The sequence below is a fragment of the Danio rerio genome, chromosome 17, assembly GCF_049306965.1.
Source record: "Danio rerio strain Tuebingen ecotype United States chromosome 17, GRCz12tu, whole genome shotgun sequence".
Classification (NCBI taxonomy): domain Eukaryota; kingdom Metazoa; phylum Chordata; class Actinopteri; order Cypriniformes; family Danionidae; genus Danio; species Danio rerio.
The window spans coordinates 12,704,734-12,732,500 of NC_133192.1; the positions used below are offsets into that span (position 1 = coordinate 12,704,734).

General features: G+C 35.3%; 1 protein-coding gene across 1 annotated transcript in view; it reads left to right on the top strand.

Annotated features, from left to right (window-relative positions):
- Positions 1 to 27,767, top strand: part of kif26ba (kinesin family member 26Ba) — a 211,604-nt gene continuing 183,837 nt past the window's right edge. The window contains exons 1-2 of the mRNA XM_692940.11: positions 1 to 407; positions 621 to 1,010. Of these exons, the coding sequence (XP_698032.6) occupies positions 351 to 407; positions 621 to 1,010 (447 nt within the window). The 5' untranslated portion in view covers positions 1 to 350. The remainder of the gene's footprint in view (positions 408 to 620; positions 1,011 to 27,767) is intronic.

Consider the following 27,767-nt stretch of genomic DNA (forward strand, 5'->3'; position numbering starts at 1 on the left):
GCAGAGATCAGATCAGCAGAGCCTGATCTACTGTCAGCCTGTGCCTCACACAACTCCATATGAATAGAAAAATGCGTCTGTGCTGGGATGCTGTAAAATCTAAAGCGCTGCGCATGGATCCAGCATTTCAGAGAGCATAAGTAAGGACTGGATTTATCCTGCTGAACATTTTCAGATTGGACAACAGTTTGTTCTGCAAATGCCACTGTGGAAGATGGATAAATTTCAGCATGGTACTAGTCGCTGAGAGTGGACTTTAGAGGGGCTACTGAACTGACCTGAGACAGATTTTTTGGATCTTTTTGTTGTGGATGTAACATTTTTTCAATCCCTTTTCGTTTGGCTTTATCATGACCTCTCTAACAGGAAATAAAGACAGATCTGGGACCAGGAGTAGAAAGCATGGGGTAAGATTGCATTATTATTATTATTATTATTTGTAGAAGTCATATATTGGTAGGGTATATGAATATCATGTGCTGATTACCTTTAAGTGTGGAATAACTAAAACAACAAACTATTGTCAATGTCAAGTGCATAATGCGGTTTATTGAACCATGTTGCGCACTTATTTTCACATGCATCCCATGCAATAAAATTACTATTTATTTTCTCTATAGACGACCGATTCATCCCCTACAAAATCAGCATCATTTTCTCCTGAAACCTGGTACCGAAAGGCTTATGAGGAGTCCCGGAGTGCCAGCCGCCCGGTGCCTGAAGGTGCCGGGTCTATGCCCGGGTCCTCTGGAACCCCTTCTCCCGGATCAGGAATATCATCCCCAGGCTCTTTCTCCGGCTCACCTGTTACTGTATCCCCTGGAATCAGCACCGGATCGCCGGGTTCCTTAGGAGGATCTCCAGGATTCGGCACCGGTTCTCCAGCCTCGGGTAGCGGGAGCTCACCTGGCTCTGACCGGGGGATCTGGTGTGAGAACTGCAATGCTCGGCTGGTGGAGCTGAAGAGGCAGGCGTTAAAACTACTCATTCCCGGACCCTACTCTAGCAAGGTAAGCTGACATATATCTGACCCCCTTAAGTATATCCCGATATCAGTTTTGACCTGCTTTTTGAAATGCATCATGCATGCAGTCAGATGATGAATGAACTCCAGTGTTGCGGTGCGTAATTTTGGATACGCAGCGTTAATGGCTTATTAAACTTGGACATACAGGATTTCATGGCAAAATACAATGCAACTTCAATAAATAAAATGTACTAGAGAATGAAAATGCCATGGACTGTTCCATTGAAAGCGCACAGAAGTGTTGCACACGAGGGGTGGAGTGCTGAACCTTTGTAACACACTGCAGCATGTTGCAGATCCTCTGTTATTCCAGTGCGCCTCCGCGTGTCTGAGATCATTGGTGAGACTGGCCAAATGGGGTGAATTAATTGCTGACTAAAAGTGTCTTCCCTTTGATTCAAGGAGACTGTAAAGTGAACCAGATTGTGTAAAGAAACACGTCATACCATGATGTGGCTTTGGTGGAGAGCGTGAGCGCTGAGAAAGCGCATTTATGATTAACTATCCTTTACAATTAGTTATTTTGTTTTGACTTGGGGCGCTTAAGTTAGTTCTACAACAGAGCCTGGCATGGATTCCACACAAGCTCAAATCATAAGCAAAGAGGATATAAATATACGTAGATATGCAGTGCGTAATTGGATGCATGTGCGCGTAAATATCAAGTTTCGCCGCGTGCTCATGCATCAAGGTTTATTTTCAGCGTAATACCAGGAGCTGTGTGCTGTGTAAACAGACCAGCAGTGTACACCTAGAATGAAAAGAATTGCAGACACACCACCTTTTTATATTATTGATCAGTGGTTTTGTCTGCGCCCATGGAAACCAAAGCACTGGTCAAATTCAATAATTATCCATTATGAACAGGGGGCGCTGTGCTGTCACAAACAATGACAGTACAGACTCCGTATCAGTGCAGTATTACAAATATATTCATTTATGATCGCTTAACATTTATTATATATTTATATATGCACTCACCATTTTTCTGTTTTAAATAAGAAACTGGTGCTTGTATTAAGAGCTACAACATTTCAACCATCATTGAAATGCTTCAAAAACATATGGCATCCATTATGTTCATCATTTTAATAATTGCACCATTTATCCTTTCAAAAAAGGTTTCTCAGTATTCCCAAACTTCACATCTGCATTTACATCTCCCTGTCATGTATTGTGTCCACGTTGTTGTGCTCAACCTGTGTTCATTAACATATAATCCAAAAGCAACATCTTGCTGTATTTAAAGATCACTATTGATCTGGTGTGGTCGCGGTTCGTGTTTCAGACCTGCTGTTGGTCTCCAGATTTTATGGCCAGTTCTGCCAGATGCAAGTGACCTGGAGGTGCCCATTAAAATGAGCTGCAGGAGGAGGGCCTGATGGGAAGGAGAGGGGATCATCGGAGAGCAGGGTGGCCCTGAGCACTCTCTTTAAGCCAGAGGCGATTTAAAAAAAGACATGACTTGAGTGTTTGGGCTTTTCTCTGCAGGATCTTCACCCACATGGTGATTAGTGAGAAGTGTTGTGACATGAAGTGAAGGGTAGAGCTTCATTGTGACGTATATGGATCTTGTGGAGATCTTGCAATGTGCTGCCTTTTATTGCATGTTGGGCACATTGTGAGTAAGACTTTTATATTTGCTAAACAAAGTGTAGAGGAACACTGACTTTTAAGCGAATGAAACTCAAAGTTCCTAAATTAATTGGGAATAAAAATATGTAAATAGTGCAAATTGTAAATATGTAAATTTAGATGATGTCACTTTCACAAAGCTTTTAAATACTTAGGATTAAAAAAATAGAAGTCTCTTAAGGTCACTCATTTATTTGATCCAAATACATTTAAAACAGTTGTATATATATATATATATGGGTGTCATGGTGGCACAATGGGTTGCACGATCACCTCAGAGCAAGAAGGTCGCTGGTTCTAGCCATTTATCCTTTCCAAAAAAAAGGTTTCTCAATAGTCCCAAACATCACATCTGCATTTACATCTCCTCATCATGTATAGTGTCCATGTTGCTGTCTTAACCTGTGTTTATTAACATAATTACAATAATTCAAAAGTAACATCTTGCTGTATTTAGAGATCACTATTGATGGCTATTTGGCATTTCTGTGTGGAGTTTGCATATTCTCCCCATGTTCATGTGGGTTTCCTGCAGGTTCTCTGGTTTTCCCCACAGTGCAAACAAAGACGTGGTATAGGTGAATTGTGTGTGTACAGGGTGGGCCATTTATATGGATACATCTTAATTAAATGAGAATGGTTGATGACATTAACGTCCTGTTTGTGGGACATTGGTATATGTGAGATGGCAAACTTTTCAAGATGGGTTAAGTCGCCATTTTGGATGCAACTTTTGTTTTTGCAATAGGAAGAGGGTCATGTGACAAATCAATCTTATTGGGAATTTCACAAGAACAATAATGGTGTGCTTGGTTTTAACGTAACTATTCTTTCTTGAGTTATTTACACGTCCCCTCACATGTGCCACAAACAGGACAATAATATCACCAACTATTCCCATTTGATTAAGGTGTATATACATGGCCACCCTATATATATATATTTTAACTCCTTTAATACCAAAGCTGTTTTTCTATAGCAATTACTTCAGTCTTTAGTGCCACATGAACTTTTATAAATTATTGTTATTGTTTAATGTAGAGCTCAGGTATTATTTTGCTGAATTATTAATGAGGATATTTATTTTTATAAGTGTTTTGTTGCTTATTATTTATGTAGATGCTGTTATACATTTTTCAGTAATCTATGAGGAAAATAAACAGCATTTTAAGCCAATATTTTTTTTTGTAATATTACAATTAAATAATAATAACAAATATTTTAAAAATAACTTACCCCACCTACAAATGACACAGTTTTAACGAAATGTGAAGCAGCTTAAGAGTTTTCAAGATTAATAATAATTAAGAAATGTTTAGCGAGCAGCAAATCAGCAAACTAGAATGATTTCTGAAAGATCACGTGGCTCAGAAGGCTAGAATAATAATCCTGAAAATACAGCTTTAATATCATATAATTAATTAATTAATTAATTAATTCTTTCATTCACTTTCTTTTTAGCTTAGTCCCTTTATTAATCAGGGGTCACCACTGCGGTATGAACCGCCAACTTATCCAGCATATGTTTTAAACAGGGGATGCTCTTCCAGCTGCAATCCTGTACTGGGAAACACTTATACACACTTATTCACATACATACACTACGACCAATTTAGTTTAATCCTCCTATAGCGCATGTCTTTGAACTGTGGGGAAAACCGGAGCACCTGGACACAGAGAGAACATGCAAACTCCACACAGAAATGCCAACTGACCCCAATAGTATCTAGATGCAGCCTTTATGATGCAAGCTGAGATTGCATCACTCAGCGATGCAATGTTAGACACAATGCACTCAATGAATGGAATGAGTGATGTCACTGTGATAGGTAGGGTTAGGGGTGGGGTTAGGTGAGCGCATTAAAAAACATTGGATGCAGCACAGATTGCACTGTACCAGGTCTGCATTCAGGACTTGAACAAGCGACCTTCTTGCTGTGAGGCGACAGTGCTAACCACTGAGCCACCGTGTTGCCCAGCTTTAATATCATATAATTAAACAGTATTAAAAAAACAAAACAATAATTTAAACGGCAATATTGTTTGACTTTTTTTGTATTTGCTCTATTTTTGATCAAATAAATGCACTCTTAGTAGCCATTTGAATTAGACTTCTTTTTACCTCCACTTAGCTTATATACAAAATAAATGGATGCATCATCTATCCATTGCAGTTTTGTTACTGCAAGATTTGCTGATGAACATCTGCATCAAATTCCAAGCAACTTTTCATGTTCCACCTATGATCTGTAGAGCCCCGCAGAAGTTGTTGTGAACGTCCCCTGGGGGTTCGTCTTTAGATTACACCTACTGAACATCTTCAATTCATTCCTATTCACACACACACTCCTTCCATTTCCAACACAGCACTGTTGCCACGGCAGCAACACGTTATGGGCGTGAGCTTCATACATATTTCACGTTTAATGCTCTATTTATGCCTCTCAGGTGAGCAAGGCATTATCATATAAAGAGGTCGCTTTTTCACTACCGGCTTGAAAGGAGGACGCTGACGTCGGCTCAATTCAGCAGCCACTCTCTTACTGTAAATGGCACTCCCTCCTGTCCGGCTGCTGGCTTTGTCTCGACGCCGGGGAATAATGGTGTCACTGGGGCAGATATGAATACAGCTCAGTGATGGGAGGACCGAACATGCGTTGTCCCTGCAGGATTTGGTGCGCTCATTTAGGGAGCACAGATTGCTTCTCGCTAGAAATGAATGTGAATAATATAGTGCGGCTTTAAAGATTTTGACTTGATAGCTGCTTACGACAATGGAGGATTGTTGACTGTCTGTCTAAGTCAAAGCTATTTATAGGTTAAAACTGCTTGGATTCTTGACAACACAGTCCAGTGGTTGGTGAATGGTTGATTTTTATGTATTATAACTGATGGTTTCACAGGCAGAAGTAATAGTTGTGGTCTTTTTGTAGGAATAAATTGATAAAAGGGTTTATTTTTATGCAGAGGCGGAGATGTGATGTTGGATTACAGCTTATTTTTTCAAATGATATATTTTTTCTTTTCTTTTTTTAAAGGTTAATAATACAGAACAACGTCAAACTAAGCAATAAACACACAGTATATAATAAATAAGTCAATAAAATAATAATAAGTAAAAAGGGAGGAGATGCAGTATAAACCAATGGCGAAAAACTATTTGTCAAATCAAATCACGTTGATCTGTTTTTATATAATTCAAAAGTATAGATTCAAAATCGTTTTAAATAGTTCACCTTCTTCTGTATTAAAGTTTAAAGCTTTGCAGAGCTTTGATTTCAGTGTTTTTTGGCTATTTTTACACCCTTTTAATGTTTTAAATGATCAACAAACCTGCCCAGCAGGCACACAACATCGTAAGACGTTAACATAAGGTTAGATTTTGGTCATGACGTCAGGTGGCCAAATTTCAATGTCTAGCCAGCATCTAAGGACGCCATTATTTTGACGTCCAATATCTACGTCAGGTTACGTTGATATTTGATTGACTTTAGTTTGTGTTTGAAAGTGACCAAAATCCAACATCTGATGTCATAGTGGTAACGTCCATACAACGTCAAGGTGTAACATGATTAGATGTTGATATTTGGTTGATTTTAGGTTAGACATCGGCCCGATGTTGGGTTCTGACGTCAACCCGATTTTCATTACCAAATAAAATCTAACGTTCCCACAACTTTGGAGTACGTTGGGGTACAATGTCAATATGACATCATGTTGACCTCCTGTGCCTGCAGGATTTTAATTTATTCACATACAATGGGAATATACAGCTATTTCACTACTTATGGGTGTATTCAGGTCATATTCAATCATTATTCCATGAATTTAGTCATAGAAGAGTCCATGTCTCAAGGGATTAAAAGATTTCTGCTGCTCTATTTTAAATGACTACAAAGACATCGAGAGAGCATCTTAAAAATCAAAACAAAACAAAAAGTGCCGTTTTAATGTAAATGGAAGGCTAAAACAGAAAGAAAAAATATATGGTTCAAAGTTTTTTATCCATCAAGTTTTGGAAACTTTGGATCACATAAAGACACTTGACCAATACGAAACACCATGGCTGATATGAAAGAATAACATGCATTGGATTGTTTTTATATTTTTAGATGGATCATATCTTGATTTATGTACGAATTGAGCATTGCCCAATGGTACAATAAACCTTTTTTTAAATCTTTACCTCTTTAATATTTTTTTTTCTATTAAATACAGAATCCATAAGAATATTTTATTGTAGTCCTCATTTGTAAGCTGCTTTAAACAAAACAATAATTTTAAAATATTTATATTCTATTATGATTTTTTTTTTTTTTTACCAAAGCCTTGATTGTGTTTACTAGAAAATTCTCATGCTTGATGGTTCGGAAAACATAATTTTTGGCATAATTTACATTATTAAAAAACCTTTTTTCACAGCCAAACACAAATGGCTCAACTAGGTCTGGGTTTGAGGGCATCACGTTGGCTCAGTGGTTAGCACGATGGCCTCACAGCAAGAAAGTCGCTGGTTCAAGACTCTGCTGGGTCAGTTGGCATTTCTGTGTGGAGTTTACATGCTCTCCCCATTTTCGCGTGGGTTTCCTCCGAGTGCTCCAATTTCAACAAGCCCAAAGACATGTGCTTCAGATGAATTGGGTAGACTAAATATGTCCATAGTGTATATGTGTGACTAGGAGTGTATGGGTGTTTCCCAGTGATGGGTTGCAGGGCATCCGCTGCATAAAACATATACTGGATAAGTTGGCGATTCATTCAGTTGTGGCGACCCCAGATTAATAAAGGGACTAAGCTGAAAAGAAAACAAATAAATGACTAGTTCTGGGTTTGATGAAAGCCTGCCTTCTAAAAAACAAAATGTGTTGCGATTGGTTAGCTGTCCTAGTGCATTGTGATCAGACAACAGAGACAGTGTTTCAATACTGCCTGTAAGCCATACTTCAACCTCATAGATCACAACTTTTAAATGTTTTCAACGAAATAACGTTTGTTTTTGTAGTGCAGACATTTTAATACAATTTGAATTTATAGCTTGTAAAATACATTCTGATGTCAATGGAGATGATAATGATAATATGTTTACCCCTAATCTGATTAAATGTGTTATTCACAGCAAATGCAAACTGTTTAGGTTACTAGAATGTTTCCTTTTTTCTTCTCCTCATTATTCTTCTACTTTTATTCTTCAGTTAAACAGCTACTTACACTCATGTGTTTTGGGAGAAGTTAATGAGTTTACATGTTGTAAATCCAGCAGTTCTAATCTCTCCACTGCATTTCAGCCCATCAGCCATCATAAATCAAATAATAAGATCATTTTTAAGACGTTTAAATAATGAAATGCGTGTTCTTACCCATATTTGACAATTGCATTATCACAATATTATAAATTTGCGCTAAGAATATAGGTCAAGAGGATCACATTTAAGCATGGATATAGCAAGATATATCAGAGTGTCAATGTTATTGGTTTTTGGCGGCTCCCAACCCTCCCAATCATGCAAATTTTCAAAGGCAGAATGTGGGCTGCTTTATGACAGCATAAACATTGGAAAATAACTCTTGTAGTCCAAACAATATGTTTGTTGTAGTTCTTAAAAAGAGATAAAAAAAACACCCCTAAGTATATCCCTTTGGAATGGACTTTAATTTTAATTAAATTTTTATGGCCAAAAATACTCACTACACACTGAATAACATTCAAAAATATATATATTTTTAAAGTCTTAATTATAAGACCCCTTGTTGAATTCATAGAGTTTAATGATGTTAAAGAGAAATGCTTGAATTCCTATCCGAATTTTGAATGCAGTCTTGAAAAATCTAATCAGTTAGAGCTGTGATTGAAAATCTTAAGCAAAATATTTGCAGTCAGTTTTTCCGATGGGGAGCGTCACGGTGGCACAGGGGGTAGCACAATCGGCTCACAGCAAGAAGGTTGTTGGTTTAAGCCAACACATGAGCTATAGGTGAATTGGGTAGGTTAAATTGTCCGTAGTGTATGAGTGTGAATGAATGTGTATGGGTGTTTCCCAGTGATGGGTTGCAGCTGAAATGGCATCCACAGCGTAAAACATTTGCTGGATAAGTTGGTGGTTCAATCCTCCATACACAACTGATATAGTTAATAAATCTCTATCTTCATATCTGCTGCACAAGACAGTGTCTTTTGTAAGTGTGTGTGTAAATGAAAACTTTCTCTCAGATAATAATTATTCAGTATGATGTCAAACAGCAGATCTATAAACACTAGTTTTACGGTGCCAAATGTAGCAGATGTTTAAAGCCGCTGTATAGGTTTGCGGAGTGGGTGGTTTGTTTTTTAGTGGAACTCAAAACTGTATTTCAAGAGTTCGGTCAGGTTGCTGCCGTACCCCATAATCACTGCCAGCACTTCCTCCATAGCAAAGGCCTGTAATCCATCCCAGCAGCAGGTCAGAAAAAAAACATCACTTTTTTTTTCCCCTCCCCTTGAACATGGCCGATCGATCTTACAGAGATTAGCTGGACCGAGCCGGATCGAAGTTCTCCAAGATCAAAGCTGAATGGGTTTGAAGGAATAAGACACTGCCTGATTCTGTAGATCGGCTGGTTTTTATTATTCACTCATGGATTTGTCATTGTGTGAAAATAGAAAGAAAGATTTCGACAGAGTTGTGTAACGTATACCTCTGGAGACTGGATGGTTTGATGTGTTGAATGTGGATTGTTCAGTCCAAAGCTGCTGCTCACATTCATAGTTTCTCAACTTTTATCTAGAGAAACTCAGCAGATGGCAGTGCATGGGGATTTTTTATTTTAATTGTGTCCAATTAGATGCTTTTTATTTGTTTATTCGGTGCTCTTTGAAACCTTGAATTGCCACTTTATTTGTCAAAGCTTTTTCAGATGCAGTTATTTACGCTGACATTTTTGGCTAAATGCCATGTCATGTCCTCTTTGCTCGGCTGATTGAAGAAGGGCGATGAAAACTCAGTCAAAAGTTTGGAATCACAGCTAAAAATGCAGCTCAAATAATTTTTAGACTGAGAGTTCATTGATGAGACAGTAGAAATAAATTAAATCGCAATAAAATGTAATATTAAAATAAACAAATATGTATTTGATTACATATGGGTGTTTCCCAGTGATGGGTTGCAGCTGGAAGGACATCTGCTGCATAAAACATGCTAGATAAGTTGGCGGTTCATTCTGCTGTGTCGATCCCAGATTAATAAAGGGACTAAGCCATAAAGAAAATGAATAAATGAATGTATTTGATTACCAGAATGCATCTAATTTAACAACTCAGGGTGTAGTTTTGGTAAAGTTTAAGATATAGGTCTTGTATCAACGCAAAGAGCTACTTCCAGAAAATTATTATATGTTTCTTTATTTACCCAGGTAATTTAACTGAGGTAAAACCCATTGAGATCGAGATCTCATTTACAAGGGTGACCTGGCCAAGAGGTCTGCAGCCCACGACTTATGAAAAATATAGAAACAAATAAAAATAATCTAAAAATACCGTTTGGTTATACAGCCATACCACATTACATTATGTTAAAACACATACATTAAGAAATGGACTGTTGTTGTTTGTTATAAAGGATAGAGTTAAATTATTTAATCGGAATGAGCTCAGACATTTTCAGTTCAGACTGAAGAGTATTCCAGGATTCCATATTTCAGTTCAAACCTGGGGAACAGACAACAGATACATTTCACTTGAACGTAGGGCATTGTGGCTTTTTGACCTATGAAAAAGGGAAAATAGGTATAAAGACCCCAGACCAAGAAGAGTCTTGTTGACCAGACTCGTGTACCTTCTTACATTCAAAGAAGGTCACTCAGAATTTTTATTTGGCCTCCTGTGAATTTTTAATACATTTTCAAATATTTGTGTTGTTTAACAGAACAAATAACTTTTCACAGTATTTTTTATTATATGGTTTCTTTTAGTTTGGCTATAATAAAAGTAGTTTGTAATAGTAAAAAAAATATTATATATATATATATATATATATATATATATATATATATATATATATATATATATATATATATATATATATATATATATATATATATATATATATATATATAAGATATAATTATAAATATATAATTATTATATATATATAATTACCTTTCCTCAGAAAAATACATATTGTATATGCTACAGGACAAACCAACAATCCAATATTTTTTTTTCATTAAGGTAACTTTTCTAGTTAACCTAAATAACCTTAAGCCCTTAAATTGCACTAAAATAACTAATATAATATTATGCACTGTAATCATTCATGGCAAAGTCATAAGAAATTTGTTGTTACGAGTTATTAAACTACTAAGTTTAATAGCTTTCCATTAAACAGCACATGGAAAAAAAAAAGATTTAATTTAATTATTTTGACTTAAACATATAGGATATGTTGATTGTTACTTCAAGGTTGTTGTTTTTTTACAGTATTTCCTATAATATTTTTTCTTCTTGTCTGTTTTACCTTGGCTTGAATAAAAACAGTTTTTAAATTTTCTAAAAACATTTTAAGGTCAGTATTATTAGTGCCTTTAAGCACTTTTTATCAAATCAACAAACCATCATTATACGGTAATTTGCATAATTACTTTAACTTTAACCTAATTAACCTAGTTAAGCCTTTAAATGTCACTTAAAGGTGAATACTAGCATCTAGAAAAATATATAGTAAAATAGTATCTACTGACATCATGGCAAAGATAAAAAAAATCAGCTATTAGAAATGAGTTATTAAAACTATTATGTTTAGACATTGGGGAAACAATATACAGGTGGGCTAATAATTCAGGTGAGTTCATTCTGACTTCAACTGTAAATAAAAACTTGCCAATCAGAATCAAGTATTATAATTGAGGCACTGCAACACATGTGGCCAAGCTCATATATAAACACTAGTGGTAAACCGTATGTAAACTCTCTCATTAGCAGTTCTAGTCAGCATGAACTCCACTTTACCCTGGTTGTCTTACACCGATGTGATCTCTCGAGCGGTCACTGGTTTTTACACACATGTGGAGATGGCCATTCGTTATGCTTTTAACTCGAAAAGAGGCCTCTGCCCCCCTATGGGGAAACTGATTTTCTTAATTGCCCCACCACACACACAACAAGGGCAGTTTCCTACATGGAGGTAGTTGATGTTGAGTTAAATGCTGCTTTGATGCTTTGAAGAGACCCTCCATCATTTGCTACAAAAAAACACTCTTTATAAAATTGCTAAATAGATAAACATATGACAGCACATATTTAAAAATTGTAAATGTTGGGTCCGGTTATAGATTAGGAAGGTCATTTATTTATTTATTTATTTATTTGTTTGTTTGTTTGTTTATTTATTTGAATATAATACATGTATTTTTATTTTCGGCATCAAAGTTCAGTTAGAGAAATTGTCTTTTGACTCAACATTGTACATGCTGTATTTGCATGCTGAGTTTTGATTGGTCTTCTTTTGTGAAATAATTTGCATATTTTTTTCTTCCCTTCAGTTTTTTTTACTTGGCTAGAATAAAAGCAATTTTTAATTTTTGTAAAAACATTTTAAGGTCAGTATTATTAGCCTCGTTAAGAACTTTTATTTTTCAATTGTTTACAGAACAAACCATCATTATACAATAATGATACAATAATTACTCTAAACAAATTAACTTAGTTAAGCCTTTGAATGTCACTTTAAGCTGAAATAATTATTTTGTGAAATAATTTGCATACTGAGTTGTGAATGATTTATTCATTTTACCTAATAAATTTATTGATATTTTAAATGTAAGGAAGTTATCTTTTAGCTCAACTTTGAACATACTGTATTGGGTTGCTGAGTTGTGATTGGTCTTTTTTTTTACCGTAATCTGCATACTACATTTTAATAGGTTTCTTTCTTATATTTATTCATCAGTAGTGCATATTTATGTTATTCTGTCTCTCTCTAAATTATTTAGGTCTACGGCCTTCCTACTATTATTTTAAAAAGAGTACAAACACCTTTCTCTTGTCCAACAAAGAATTCGTAGTTTTCTCTATTCCAATAAATGTGTCAATAAAAGTGGGTTTACTCACTTTTTTAAAGTAATGTCAACTAGTCACTTTAAAAGCAATGCGTTTACTCACTTTTTAAGTAAAGTCAACTAACCGCTTTAAAAACAATGTGTTTACTCACTTTTTTGATGTAAGACCACTTTAAGACCAATGGGTTTACAAATTTTTTAAAGAAAGTCAGCTAGTCACTTTAATAGTAATGGGTTTACTATTTTTTTTTAAAGTAAAGTCAAGTAGTCACTTTAATAGCAATGGGTTTACTCACTTTTTTTAGGTAAAGTCAACTGATCGATTTAAAAGCAATGGGTTTACTCACGTTTTATAAGTAATGTCAACTTATTGCTTTAAAAGCAATGGGTTTACTCACGTTTTATAAGTAATGTCAACTAGTTGCTTTAAAAGCAATGAGTTTACTCACTTTTTATAAAGTCAACTAAAAGCAACAGGTTTACTTAAATTTTTAATTAATGTCAACTAATTGCTTTAAATGCAACAGGTTTACTCACTTTTTATGAGTAATGTCAACTAATCGCTTTAAAAGCAATGGGTTTACTCACTTTTTAAAGTAATGTCAACTAATCGCTTTAAAAGCAACAGGTTTACTCACTTTTCACAAGTAATGTCAACTAATCACTTTAAAAGCAACAAGTTTACTCACTTTTCATAAGTAATGTAAACTAGTGACTTTAAAAGCAACTTACTTTTCATAAGAAATGTCAACTAATCGCTTTTTTACAGTGGCGCAGCATGTAATCAGCTGAAGGAATTCAGACAGATGATCAGATAGAGGACATAGACGAACTGACTCGGTCATTTGGTCGAGTTGAAGGAAAGCTCACCTTGTGACAGAAAGAGACAGGGAAAAAGAAAACAGATGGAGTCATTCATTCTAAAATGTCATGTTTTACGAGAGGTTTAAGTGCATTCCTCTGCAAAATCAACAAGGTTAAGAGGATGAGTGAGACCGGTGTATAGTGCAGACCGAGAGAAAAGCGGGGTTAATTATGCTGTGAATGACGAGGCCATCGTAAAGGTCAGGAGGACAGGAAGAAACAACCGAAGATGGTGTTAGATCAGAAGAGATGACTTTTACTGCTGCTTTCTTTTGTTTCGGACATTCCAGTTTAACCACCAGTGTGACCATTTGACTCAAGGTTTGTCTTGAAAAAGTAAGCACATAAAAACAATTTAAACTACTAAGACCTTTTCTGTTGGGAGAGTTAAATTTCAGTTTTTTATGTTTTTTTTTATTTTTGTTTTTTGCCCATGGGTTTTTTGGGGTGATTATTGTTTGCAGGTGTGATGTGTAGAAGTTTGACTATATCTTAAGTTCTACTGTGTTTTTGATGCTGGTTCAAACTGCTTATTTAAAATGAGCTGAATCAAAGCAATTCTTGAGATTTTTTTTGGGTCAACTTAATTTTAAAATTAATAACTAAATTTTTGTTTTTGTTTAATCCACTTAAGTTTGTAAAACACTGTTTTCCCCCACAGTCCAAAGACATGTGGTATGGGTGAATTGGGTTGGCTAAATTGTCCGTAGTGTATGAGTGTGAATGTTTTCGTCTGAATGTTTCCCAGAGATGGGTTGCAGCTGGAAAGGCATCCGCTGCATAAAAAACATGTGCTGGATAAGTTGGCGGTTCATTCCGCTGTGGCGACCCTGGATTAATAAAGGGATCAAGCCGAAGAGACGAGGTCGCCTCACAGTAAGAAGGTCCCTGGTTTGACTCCCGGCTGGATCAGCTAGCATTTCTGTGTGGAGTTTGCATGTTTCCTCTGGGTGCTCTGGTTTCCCCCGAAGTCCAAAGACATGTGCTTAAGGTGAATTTGGCAAACAAAATTGGGCATAGTGTATGAGTGTGTGTGGATGTCAGAGTGAATTATTATTTACTAGAACTGGATTGCAGCTGAAAGGGCATCTTCTGCATAAACCATATGTCGGAATAGTTGGCAGTTCATTCCGCTGTGCTGCCCCCTTATAAATAAGGGACTAAGCCTAGGGTAAATGTTTTTTGACCAATAGTTATAGCCTTAGTTGTAGTTTTTATTTACTTAAAATATCCTTAGTAGACAGGTTTATAAAAGTTTAAGGTGACTTTATGCGTTTGTAGAGGTCAGACGTGCTGTAGAGCAACAGAGAAGCTCGTTATTATGAATAAAGAAGCGAATTAACCTCCAGATGAGCTTTAGCACGTGTCCAAATTATGATGTAGCGCAGCGCTTTGTGTGATGTCAGGACAATGTCACCTTGCCCATTTCATCTCTATTGCATGCACCAGTGGACCAGTTCTTACCAACACACACATATATTATACACAGAGAAATAGGTCTACTTTCACATCACCTTTTATTGGTAAAACATTAAGAGCTGCTGTAATGCTATGACCTTGGAGCACAAAACCAATCATAAGGGTCATTTTTGGAAATTGAGAACTATATCCTTCGATATTGTACCTTTATTCATCAGGGGTCGCCACAGTGGAATGAACTGCCAACTTATCCAGCATATGTTTTACACAGTGGATGCCCTTCCAACTGCAGCAACCCAGTACTAGGAAACATACACGCTAGTAGACAGATTTTTTTATTCCCTTATCTATCATTCAGTTGCATGAAGCTGGCAAATAGCTTTTAAGACCCACATACATCTTCCTTGTCCTCTTCCGCTCTCTTTTCTTTGCATTTCATGGTTTTTTTCTCCCCATTTTCTGGCTCTCAGTGTTGTCCTGTCCTATCTTTTCTCCTCTCAGGTTGAAGTAATTAGTCGCAGGGTTTCAGAACAGCACTTCAGAGCACAGTAACCTTGAGCAAAAGGGGAATGTGAGGGAAACAAGAAGCAAGAGCACTCTCAGGCCTGAAGATTTGGGGCTGGGGTCTGAGAAGATGGATTACCTGCACAGCACACGGCAATTTATCAATGTCAGAGAGCCAAAGAGAGAGAGAGAGAGAAGGAAAAGAGTGAATGGAAGCAGAAAAATGGCTCATGGGAGGTCTGGCTTGATTCGTAGAAAAATTACTGCGCCACAGTCTACTGTTATACAGACACCAAAACATCATTTAGTCACAGCACTACTATAGCTGCACTATTACTCAATGACAGCTTTCCATTGTCTTTTTTTGGGCTGCTACTCCACCACTACTATACTTTGGAGAATCTATTTTTACAGCAGAGCCTCAATTTCTATCTCTGAAAGTCCAAATTCCCCAGTTAATAATGCAATGAAATTCTGTGTGCCAGTTCAATTTAGTTTTTTTTTTTGTAGCAGTGTACAAATAGGCTGCTGTTTCCTATGACATGGAATTGAATTGGATTTTTAGTTTCCCAAATGACTAGAAATTTAATTTGTTTCTCAAACTATTGCTGTGAGCTTTTTTGGAACTACGGAATAGATGTTGTTTGTTTTATGTGAGGATACAATTAGCTTGAATGTTCGTTTGAACAAATAAGTGGAACAAATGAATGATGGAAATTGTAAAAATTGACAACTTAGAAATGGTAGAGCAAGTGATAGATAGAAGCAATAGAAAGAACGATTTGATATTTCATTCAATATTTCAATCATCTGGATGGATGGATGGATGGATATATAAATTATGGATGGATGGTTAGATAGATGGATGGATGAACTGTAATATATAAATTATAATTATGGATGGATGAATAGATAGATAAGTGATGGATGGATAAATAGATGGATGGATGGATGGATGATAGATGATAGATATATAAATGATAGTTGGAATGATGAAATAATAGATTGATGGATGGATGGATGGATGGATGGATAAGGTGGTAGGGAGGGAGGGATGGATGGATGGATATATACATGGATGGTTGGAATTATAGATAGATGGATGGATGAATGAATGAATGGATGGATGGATGGGTAGATAGATAGATAGATAGATAGATAGATAGATAGATAGATAGATAGATAGATAGATAGATAGATAGATAGATAGATAGATAGATAGATAGATAGATAGATAGATAGATAGATAGATGGATGGATGGATGGATGGATGGATGGATGGATGGATGGATGGATGGATGGATGGATGGATGGATACTATAGATAGATAGATAGATAGATAGATAGATAGATAGATAGATAGATAGATAGATAGATAGATAGATAGATAGATAGATAGATAGATAGATGGATAGATGGATGGATGGATGGATGGATGGATGGATGGATGGATGGATGGATGGATGGATGGATGGATAAATAATGGATGGATGGATGGATGGATGGACTAATAGATATATATAGATGGATGGATGGATGGATGATAGATGATAGATATATAAATGATAGTTGGAATGATGAAATAATAGATTGATGGATGGATGGATGGATGGATGGATGGATAAGGTGGTAGGGAGGGAGGGATGGATGGATGGATATATACATGGATGGTTGGAATTATAGATAGATGGATGGATGAATGAATGAATGGATGGATGGATGGGTAGATAGATAGATAGATAGATAGATAGATAGATAGATAGATAGATAGATAGATAGATAGATAGATAGATAGATAGATAGATAGATAGATAGATAGATAGATAGATAGATAGATAGATAGATAGATAGATAGATGGATGGATGGATGGATGGATGGATGGATGGATGGATGGATGGATGGATGGATGGATGGATACTATAGATAGATAGATAGATAGATAGATAGATAGATAGATAGATAGATAGATAGATAGATAGATGGATGGATGGATGGATGGATGGATGGATGGATGGATGGATGGATGGATGGATGGATGGATGGATGGATGGATGGATGGATGGATGGATGGATGGATGGATAAATAATGGATGGATGGATGGATGGATGGACTAATAGATATATATATGGATGAATAGATAGATAAATGATGGATGGATAAATAGATGGATGGATGGATGGATGGATGGGTGGATGATGGATGATAAATATATAAATGATGGTTGGATAAAATGGAATAATAGATGGATGGAATAACAGATGGATGTATGGATAGATAGATAGGTAGGTAGATAGGGAGGGAGGGAGGGATGAATGGATGGATATGTACATGGATGGATGGAATTATATATAGATGGATGGATGGACGGACGGACAGACAGATGGATGGATGAAATGGTATATAGATAGATAGATTTATTCAAATAAAGAGAAAAAATTATGAGCAATATTTAAAAAAAGTTTTTCTTTCTTTCTGTGCAACATTGATTTGTGTTTTAAAAGCAGACAGATTTCTGTTTATGCATGTACGTCTGCATGTCCCAGATAAATAATGGCAGATAAGGTGAAGCTGTTTACATAAATATCTGCCTAAGATCTGTGGCTATAGTTTATAAATCTTTTTATAATCCTTAAAGCAACAGTTCACCCAATCTGTACAATTCATTCATTTTCATTCTCATGATTTGTTGTTCTAAACATCTATGTTGTAAATCTATTTATTAATTAACTTTTTTTGTATATGTGTGGTGTGTAGGTGGTGGGGCGTAGGAGAGCTTCCTCTTTAAATAAGAGTTGGAATGCAGATTAAAGGACAGACAGGCGGTGTAATGGTTAACTGCAATTGTTTTCTGGTTTATTTTTGTTTCATAGCTGACTGATCAAAGAATGACCCAATGGCAGCTTTCAGCTTCTGTCCTCCACTGCTGAAATCCTCTGCTCTGTTGTGTTTATACGCAGTATTTCGGTGTTATTTTAAGGTAGCGCAGCCTCTGACTTCAGCGCTTACAGCCGTAGGCAGAGAACGGCCACATATTTGTGTGGATCATTGTGTGTGTTTGTGTTTGAGGAGACGGCTCATGTGTGTGTATATTTGTGTGTGTGTGCTCTGCAATGCCAGTTTGTAATTTTAACCTGAATAGGAAGAACAAACGCCCACAGGCATAGAAATAGCGTAAGCCCTTGATGACAACACAAAGACTCCGTGATTGAGTGTTTTGTGTGTTGTGTTCATTTGGCAAATGTGCTTGTAAATACTCTGACGTTAAAGAGAGGCCAATAACAGTGATTTTTAATATCCATATTTAAAGACAGCATTAAATCTAGATGCATTTAATTAATAATATTCACTTGTCTACTGTGGCACATAATTAAAATCCCTATTGTGTGTATTGTGACTCATTAATGCATGTTTGTTTTCATAATCTTTATTTAAAACCTAATATCTTTACCTCTACAATGACTTGGTTACGAACTGGCTGCACTAGCAGTTTCATATATTTGTAAATATAGAATATATTCATGCACATTCACAATATACATAAACTGAGGGCAAAATGATTAGCTTTCTTGTGAAATGTAAACTCTTTCAAAAATGTTTAGTTTTTTTTACAGGCAGATGTTTTTCCACACATTTTTAAACTTAATAGATTTAATAATTAATTTCTAATAACTAATTCCTTTTGTCTTTGCCAGGATGACATTATTGTAATGTTTTACTAGTTAGTTTGCCAGCTACTAGTATTCAGCTTAAAGAAAATATCCAACCTTGCCTCATTCTGAAAACATACCCCTATATACATTTCTGGAGAGCGCCAAATTCCTCCGAGGAGCTGCATTTTTTGCAGTTTTTGTTTTCACTAATCCATCAATCAGTCGCTGTGTACGCTTTTTCAGATCTCAAGTTTTTCTCGCGAGTCCCATTTGCGCCTGCTGTTCTTGTGTAATTTCACTAGAGGCCACTGTCGACTGACTGACTGACTGACTGACCAACCGATAGACTGATCTACCATCCTCCTTCCCTAAACCCAACCAACAGTGTTTTCAAAAGCAATGATTGATCAATGTCGAACCGACAGAAATAGCCCACACAGCAGCCTTAAATATGCTATTGTGCTTGTAAATGAGATTAAACAATAAGTCAAAGCATTATAATTCCTTTATTAATCATTTAAAATTTAACACGATTTATTGTTATTCTAAACTTTTTAAGAGCAAAGAGGATTCTTTTTGAAAAATAGAATTGAAGAAGTTAAAGACAACTAATATGAAAGCACAAACATTCAGTACAAATATTCTAAGTATGCCTAAATTAAAAAATTAAAGCAGTCTTTTAGCCTAAATGTAAAGAGATTTTCAGTGTTTGCTATTTTGGTAGGACTAACACAAGACCTTTTCATTTATGTTTTAATTTACCTTTTTATTTACATTTTCGTTGTTAATTATATTTTACTATTTAATTTTATGTCACAATTATTGTACATAATAATAAACAAATAATGAAAAATAATAAAAATAGGCCTTGTGGTGAAACACTAAGAAACGGTCAGGCGCATGGTCTAAAGAGCTTAAGTTGAATACTGCTTCATAAAATAATTTTGCCGCAGGACATATCTCGCAGGTTTATTTTTAATAGTTTTCAGTTATTTTTTTGTTTCAAAACAACAATGTTCTCTTTAAAGTTCTCTTTTTTTCTTTTTTTCTCTTTTTTTTTTGTTGTTTTGTTTTTTTTACTTAATGGCCCAGTATGTTTTGTATTTTAATTTCAATTTCAGTCACCTTGCATATGCATTTGAAATATAATGCGCGCATAACCGCGGAAAGAAAAAAAAAACTGTCAAAGGTTAGAGCTAATTCATCAAAAGGTCGCATTCTGCTTTCACTCTCCCCAAAAAATGCTCTGTTTGAACGATTTAATTATTATCATCGTACACACTATATAAATATTTAAACCTTCTCTGGTGTTTATTGTTTTTAGAAAATATCTAAAATCTTTAAAAAAAAAAATATCTTGTAAAATGAAAGTTTAATTTGACTTTAACGGTTTCATTTATGTAGGCTACATAGACCTACCTAAACTGTTATAGCTTGCTTTTGCTTGTTTTATATTGGTTTATTTATTTAATGCGGTTTTATCCGATAATGTAATTCTTTAAATTATATTTTAATATGGCTTAGGCAATTTTTTCAAGATTTGACACTTGTTTTGAGTCTACAAAAGGGGACAGGTAATTTGTAAAGATTTATGTCTTTCTGTTGTCTTTAATATGGTGTATAGATTATTATGCGTTATTGAAACATTAAGGGGACGCAACAAAGTCACTTATAAATTAAAATTGTATTATGCAACAGCCTTTAAAACGGAAACATAAGGGCGATTATAAGCAAAAAGACCTCAGCCTATAAGGTTAGATGTTTTCTTTCCTTTATTTATTTATTTATTTATTTATTTATTTATTTATTTATTTATTTATGTATTTATGTATGTATGTGTTTGACGCATGTAACTCGTGTGCGATCGGTGTAATGACGGCAAGCCATCTTTCCCAGACTCGGGGCAAAAAAAAAGTGTTATAAAAATAAAGTTGCCGCAGGACATAAACGAAGTCCTGCAAGTTTAGTTTTAATAATTTAGTTCCAGTTCTGTTCAGTTTTTTTCCTCAAAACGTCTGTTCTTCTTTAAAGTAAAATTTTAGTTTTTTGTTGTTTTTTTTTACTTGTAATGGCTCAGTATCTCAAATATATATATATATATATATATATATATATATATATATATATATATATATATATATATATATATATATATATATATATATATATTAATAAAACTTCACAGCCACAAATATACATAACACAACTTGCGGGTGCAACCAACAAGGGTTGTGCATTTTAGTTTAACTTTTTGAGCGTTATAAGCAGTTCGGTGTTAGTTTTTATATCAAGCCGAAACTAAACAGCGCATTCTCTCCGCCTCCTCGTTCATAACCAGCTGGACACACGCTGCTGAAGCAAGCAGGAGAGATAGCCTACTCCGTCATTCATAATCTTAGCTGATGTATCTGAGTCGAAAGAATATATTAAAGAGGAATGTTCTTTTAACAGTCCCGATACGTTTAATCTTTTTATTTTTTTATTACTTTTTTCCTGTCATTTCTCTTCATCAAATTATTTTTAAGCTGCTTGATTATGTTAAAACATCCACTGCGTAAAACATATGCTGGATAAGTTGACGGTTCATTCCGCTGTGGCGATCACAGACTAATAAAGGGACTAAACCGAAAAGAAAATGAATGAAGAATGAATGAATAAATTAATAATAATAAAATAAAAATAAGGTAATAATCTTTAAACACAAATGCCGCGTAAGCGGCCTTTTTATTTTTAGAGATGGTACATTTGAATTGCCTCTTCCCACTTCCCCCACCTCAAAATTGAAAGTTGCTAAGAGAACTATATCTCATTTACACCTTGATGTCTATAGCCTCAATAGCAAAGAGCACAGCCCATTTACATCTCAACACAGAGCAAGTTTAGCAGAAGAATGTCAAATCAGAATCACGCAGATGAAGCACACCAGCTACTACTTTCATGAAACTATTAAATGTGTATTGTCATAAATTTGCTTATTTGCAGCAGCTTTTTTTCGCGCAACAGAATTGCGGCGTTGGGAAGCCGTCAATGAATAAAAACAGGGTCAATAGTGAAATCGGCTTTTCATTGTATCCCTATTACCTATATCAATGCATTGAAGTCCTTTTATGGTGTCATCACGATAGAATAGTCTAAGGCCCCGTTTACACTAGTGCGTTTTAGTTTTAAAACAGTGTTTTAGAATGAAAACGATCCGCGTCCACACTCGCGTTTTACCCAGCGTTTCTGAACTGCTCTCCGTCCACACCAAAACGCTGAAAACGCACATCACGTGACCACACACACACACTTTGGCAATCGCTGGAGCCCATCTACCCAGATGAGAGCTCTGCTAGTCGGACTTCTCATCAAGCATCTCCCGCTGGATCTAATCTCGCTATATTTATTAAACGTGATATTTCATTCATCTTGTTGTCTTTATCTAACGACATATTCCCTGACTTTGGTCATTGGAATCTATTACTTGTTCTCAGGTAACGTGTTTTGGCTGAGCGCAAAGATAAGTTAATGATTAATGTAAGCACGTACATTCATCGCTTGCCTTTATTTCCTATAATGTATAAACTTATTGTATGTTATACTTTTATAATGGCCATTATCGATTATTAAAACTGATATTCAGCAAAAGAGAGGGTATGTTTCGTATTTTCACTGAAATTGAAAGGAGGCAGTTGTTATCGGCTCCGTTTTGTTAAATGTCCACACAGTGAAGATGACGCTCATAATGCAGCACGGCGCCTCAACATTTCTGCTGTCTGTTTAGTTGTTAATATTAAAATAAAAATAGGCAGTTCCTTATATCATGTTTACATTTTATTGTTGAGAAAGTGAAACAACGTAGCCAGGGTGATGTGAATGAAGTTATAAAGTACACTGTTCCCTGTGAAGATTGACGCGTGTCCTCGGTATGTTTTCCATATCAAACTGAGAAGAAGAGCCTTGATCAAACTTGCAAAGTCTGAACTTACTGAAGAGCGGTGTTGACGCGGTATTGTCGCGCGCCTACTGAAGGGCGGGACCGACCGCGTCGCGGGGGCACTTTTGATCATTTTGGAAGGGCACTTTCTATCCAAAGGGCATGTGCACTGCACAGGTTGAGCCCTATGTGTGCACGTGCCTGTCTCGGAGTATTTAGTGCACTATTTAGTTAGGATATGCAGCTCCGTCTGCTGAGGGCACAACCGCTTCCCCACCGGCAGCCATGTCCGCTGCCCTCTTAACATGTTAGAAAATACTGCAAATCAAGCTGTTGGTATCTCCCCGTGGTTGAAATTGTTCGTTATTCGAAAAAAAAAGAATAAATATCCGTGCGCAAGCTTTCTAGATTTATTTTAGGCCTATATTCAGCTGTTTTAATCTTGCAATTCTGATAACTTTTAGAGATAATGTCTGTTTTTATCAACTTGTCTGTCATTTATTTCTCATTTGCTACTTATTTTATTAATTTGTTGATGTTAATATACTACATACAGTCTTGTATATGCATATCTAAAATCCTTTGGCATTCAAATTTGCTTTGAACTTGAAAGAGAGAAAGAATCTGATTTTACCCGTCAGAGCACATTGCATATGCCTTTTTTAAATAACATTTATTTAACAAATATTTTAGCACATCGAAAGTAATTAAATTACCTGTCTTTTGATTAAAACCTTTATGCAAAAAGATCAGAAAAAAAAGGCAATATATGCGCCATGACATCGCTCTCATGCCACGATTTGAGGATAAATTCGCTTTTAGGCGCTGCTTTGAATAAAATAAAACTATTAAAAAGCACATTAAAGACACTCATAAAATAAAACATTAATAAAGGAGTATCTTATGAAAAAACACCAATTGACGGGCTCTGCTTTCGGTTTTAAAAGAATCAAGCAGCTTTAAAAATATAATTTGCTGAAGAGAAATGACATGGAAAAAAAGATTAAACATATCTGCACTGTAAAAAGAACATTCCTCTTAGATATATTCTTTCGACTCCGACACATCAGCTAAGATTATGAATGACGGAGTGTCTCTCCTGCTTCAGTAGCGTGTCCCGCTGGTTATAAAGGAGGAGGCGGAGAGAATGCGCTGCTTAGTTTCGGCTCGATATATTTAATTAAAAACTAACACCGAGCTGCTTATAACGCGCAAAAAAGTTAAACTAAAATGCACAACTCTTGTTGGTTGCACCTGCGGGATGCACAATGAACCTAACGCGCCATTATTTTAATTCTATATTCGTGAAGAATGAGCCAACCGCATATGCTAAGTCAGTCCTGTTGGTCGGGACTCTCTGCTTTATAACTTATTAGTTTATTACAATAATCACACTTAGCTTTGCCATCGTTCTTCACCACATATAGCCACTCAACACATCTTGCGGTCCATCTTTAATGTTTAGATTATTGAAGGTGCTATTGATTTTTTGAGAAAAAAAAAATTGATAGTACTGAAACCAAATTATTAAAAATAAACTTGCGGGACTTCGTTTATGTCCTGCGGCAACATTATTTTTATTACACTTTAAGTGATCTGCTTGAGGTAGGTCACGTTTATCAATGGTAAGTTTTAGCCTAAGTTTACATCAATAACATAATGTGCATTGTCCTTTACCATACAAAAAAGTAAAAAAAAAAAACATTTATTTATATAGCATTTATTTTTAAATGCATTAAAAAACAAGCGCATATCTTAGCCTTGAGTTTGTTCACACTCTGCCTGACTCTGTATTAACATAAATGCTGTATTTTAATATAGCTAATTTCGATTAGCTTTAACTGACAGCCTTTTCTTCTTTTTCCGCGGTTATGCGCATTATATTTCACACGCATATGCAAGGTGACTGAATATAAAATTAAAATACAAAACTTACTGAGCCATTAAGTAAAAAAACAAAACAAAACAACAGTTATACTTTAAAGCAGAACATTGACGTTTTGAAACAAAAAAAAAAACGGAACTGAAACTAAATTATTAAAAATAAACCTGCCAGACTTAATTTATGTCCTATTTTCATTTTTTATTTATTTTCATTATTCGTTTATTATTATGTACTATAATTGAAACATAAAATGAGATAGTAAAATATAATCAACAACGAAAATGTAAATAAAAACGTAAATTAAAAACATAAATGAAAATATCTTGTCTTAGTCCTATCAAAATAGCAAACTACATCTCTCTATATTTAGACTAAAAGACTGCTTTATTTATTTATTTATTTATTTATTTATTTATTTATTTATTTAAGACTACTTATTTGTACTGAATATGCTTTCACTTTAGTTGTCTTTCATTTCTTCAATTCTATTTTCCAAAACGAATCCTCTTTGCACTTAAAAAGTTTACAATAAACAGGTAAACAAATTTTAAGTTGAGGTGATCGCAAGTTCACAACTGTGAGGTGATGTGCTCTACCGGCAGGATAATATATATTATTTTGCTGTTTTTCATATGCGTACGTTTAAGATTTGAGATAATAACATTGCCATGATAGTCAAAGAAATCAAAACATTATTTTCACCCCAACGCAATTTAATCGGGCACTGAAGGCTAATAACTTAATTCTTATATTTGCTTTTTGACTTCTCACCATGTATCTTTTCTACAGCATAGTATAGTGTAAGAGCATGTCTATTACCAGAAAAACTAAATTAAAATTATATTTTAATTAAACACATCACATCACATACAGTAAGCTACGCCTACAGAACAGTCTGTTTAGCATTGTGAAAAGGCAAAGCTGAATATCTGTGGTTAAAGTGCCACCCAGCGGTCAAATGCTGCTGGCGCATCAAGTACCGCTGTCGCCGCGGTATGAATGGCGGCACAAGGAACACATTGAAGTAGTAACATCTGTACAAGGCGAGCTAACTGGATAAACTGGTAACAGTGGGAAAGCCGACCATATAAAGGTAAGCGGTCAGCTGGTAAGCGAGAAAGGGAATGGCGTCATACCGCCCTGCAGCATTCGTTTTAAAGACGAAATGCAGCCATACGTACCTCTGGCTACATAATTCGCAATCTCCATCAATGTAAATAGGGCTACGTTTTCAGAATGAGGCTATGTTGTAAATGTTAATAAAGTGTATATGGTTTATTTCTTATATTAAAGTTAACTACTGTAAGCAATAATAATAGTAACCTTAAAAATAAAAAATTAAAGCAAAAAATTTATTTTCAGCCAAACTAAAAGGTAAAAAAAATACATTTTCTAGAAGAAACAATATTGTAGCAAATACTGTGAATTTTTTTTTTTGCTCCATTAAACATCACTTGGAAAATATTTAAAAAAGTAAACAGATTTCATTGGAGTTTGTGAGCTTTCTCTTTAACAAATAACATTGAAAAATAATTCAAATAATAAATAGTGATTTTCTTCATTTACCAGTTGGTTTAAGGGCCGTTCAACATATATATCGTGTCACATATCGTGTCTTTTGCTTGTGAAAATTTGTCATATCAATTGGAGACGTGCAAGATGTGCATGCAAATATGGAGCGACACATTTCTGAAAGCTCAAATTCATGCAAAATTCAACATGCAAACATTGACAACATACACAAACATATTGTTTATGTGTTAAAATTTTATGGCTTTTATGGCTTTCCATATTTATTTCCAGGTCTGCCCTTTTTTTTTTTTTTGATTTATTTTTGGCCTTTTTGCCTTTATTATTAGATAGGACAGTATTGAGACAGGAAGTGAAGTGGGGGAGAGAGAGAGAGAGAGAGGGGGTAGGGTAGGGGAATGTCGTCAAACCGGGATTCGAACTCGCGACGCCCTGACGTGCTATTGCACCATGATACCGTGACAAGAACCAACCAATCAGCTCCACACTTGTATGGACAATACAAATAAATTCCAGTAATAACACTAAACAAACGCAAATCACCCAAAACAAGTGGAATAATTTTTACATGTGTCCATAATAAAATGTGGATATTATATAGACAACACCAACACTGGGTTAATTATTTTGATTATTTTTCAATTACATTTTTAACCCAAGGGTTGGGTTTTAACCATATTTGATCCAACATTGACATACAGCAACCCAGCATTTTTTAGAGTACAATATTTTTAAAATCTGAATACTCTTCTATTTATTTCTTCAAATGTACTGAATGTTGCTTCTTTTGATAATAACCAATCATACCATCTCTACCGTTTTGCAATCCAGTCAAATCTTAAGTCATCTGATTCACATTATGAGATTTAATTTGAGCTTAATAGTCAAGAATACCATTACATGCTTTCTTAAAAAATCTAATTACCTCTCCAGTTTTGATGTGGAATAATGTCTCTGTGTGTAACGTAATGCTGTATTTGGATATTAAACATCTACACTCTGTTGCTGACTGTAGATTTATGTAGAAATCCCATTAGTAAATCACCATAGCAACTGTGCATATTAATTATAATTGCAGCTTTTTTTCCATCGGTGAAGGAAATGTGTCTCCTGGTTGCTCTGTATGGGTTGGTTATTTACTAGACTATATAAAGTCTTCTCCAGCAGAGTATCTTGCAGTGTTGTCAGTCAGGGTCAGAAACCTTCAGCGGATGAGGCGGTTTGTGGTAAAGAAGCATCAGTTTAAGTGGCTGAGTCTCAGTGTGGGTTGTGTGCTAAGCCTTGTGTTATCTCTAACACTGCAGGT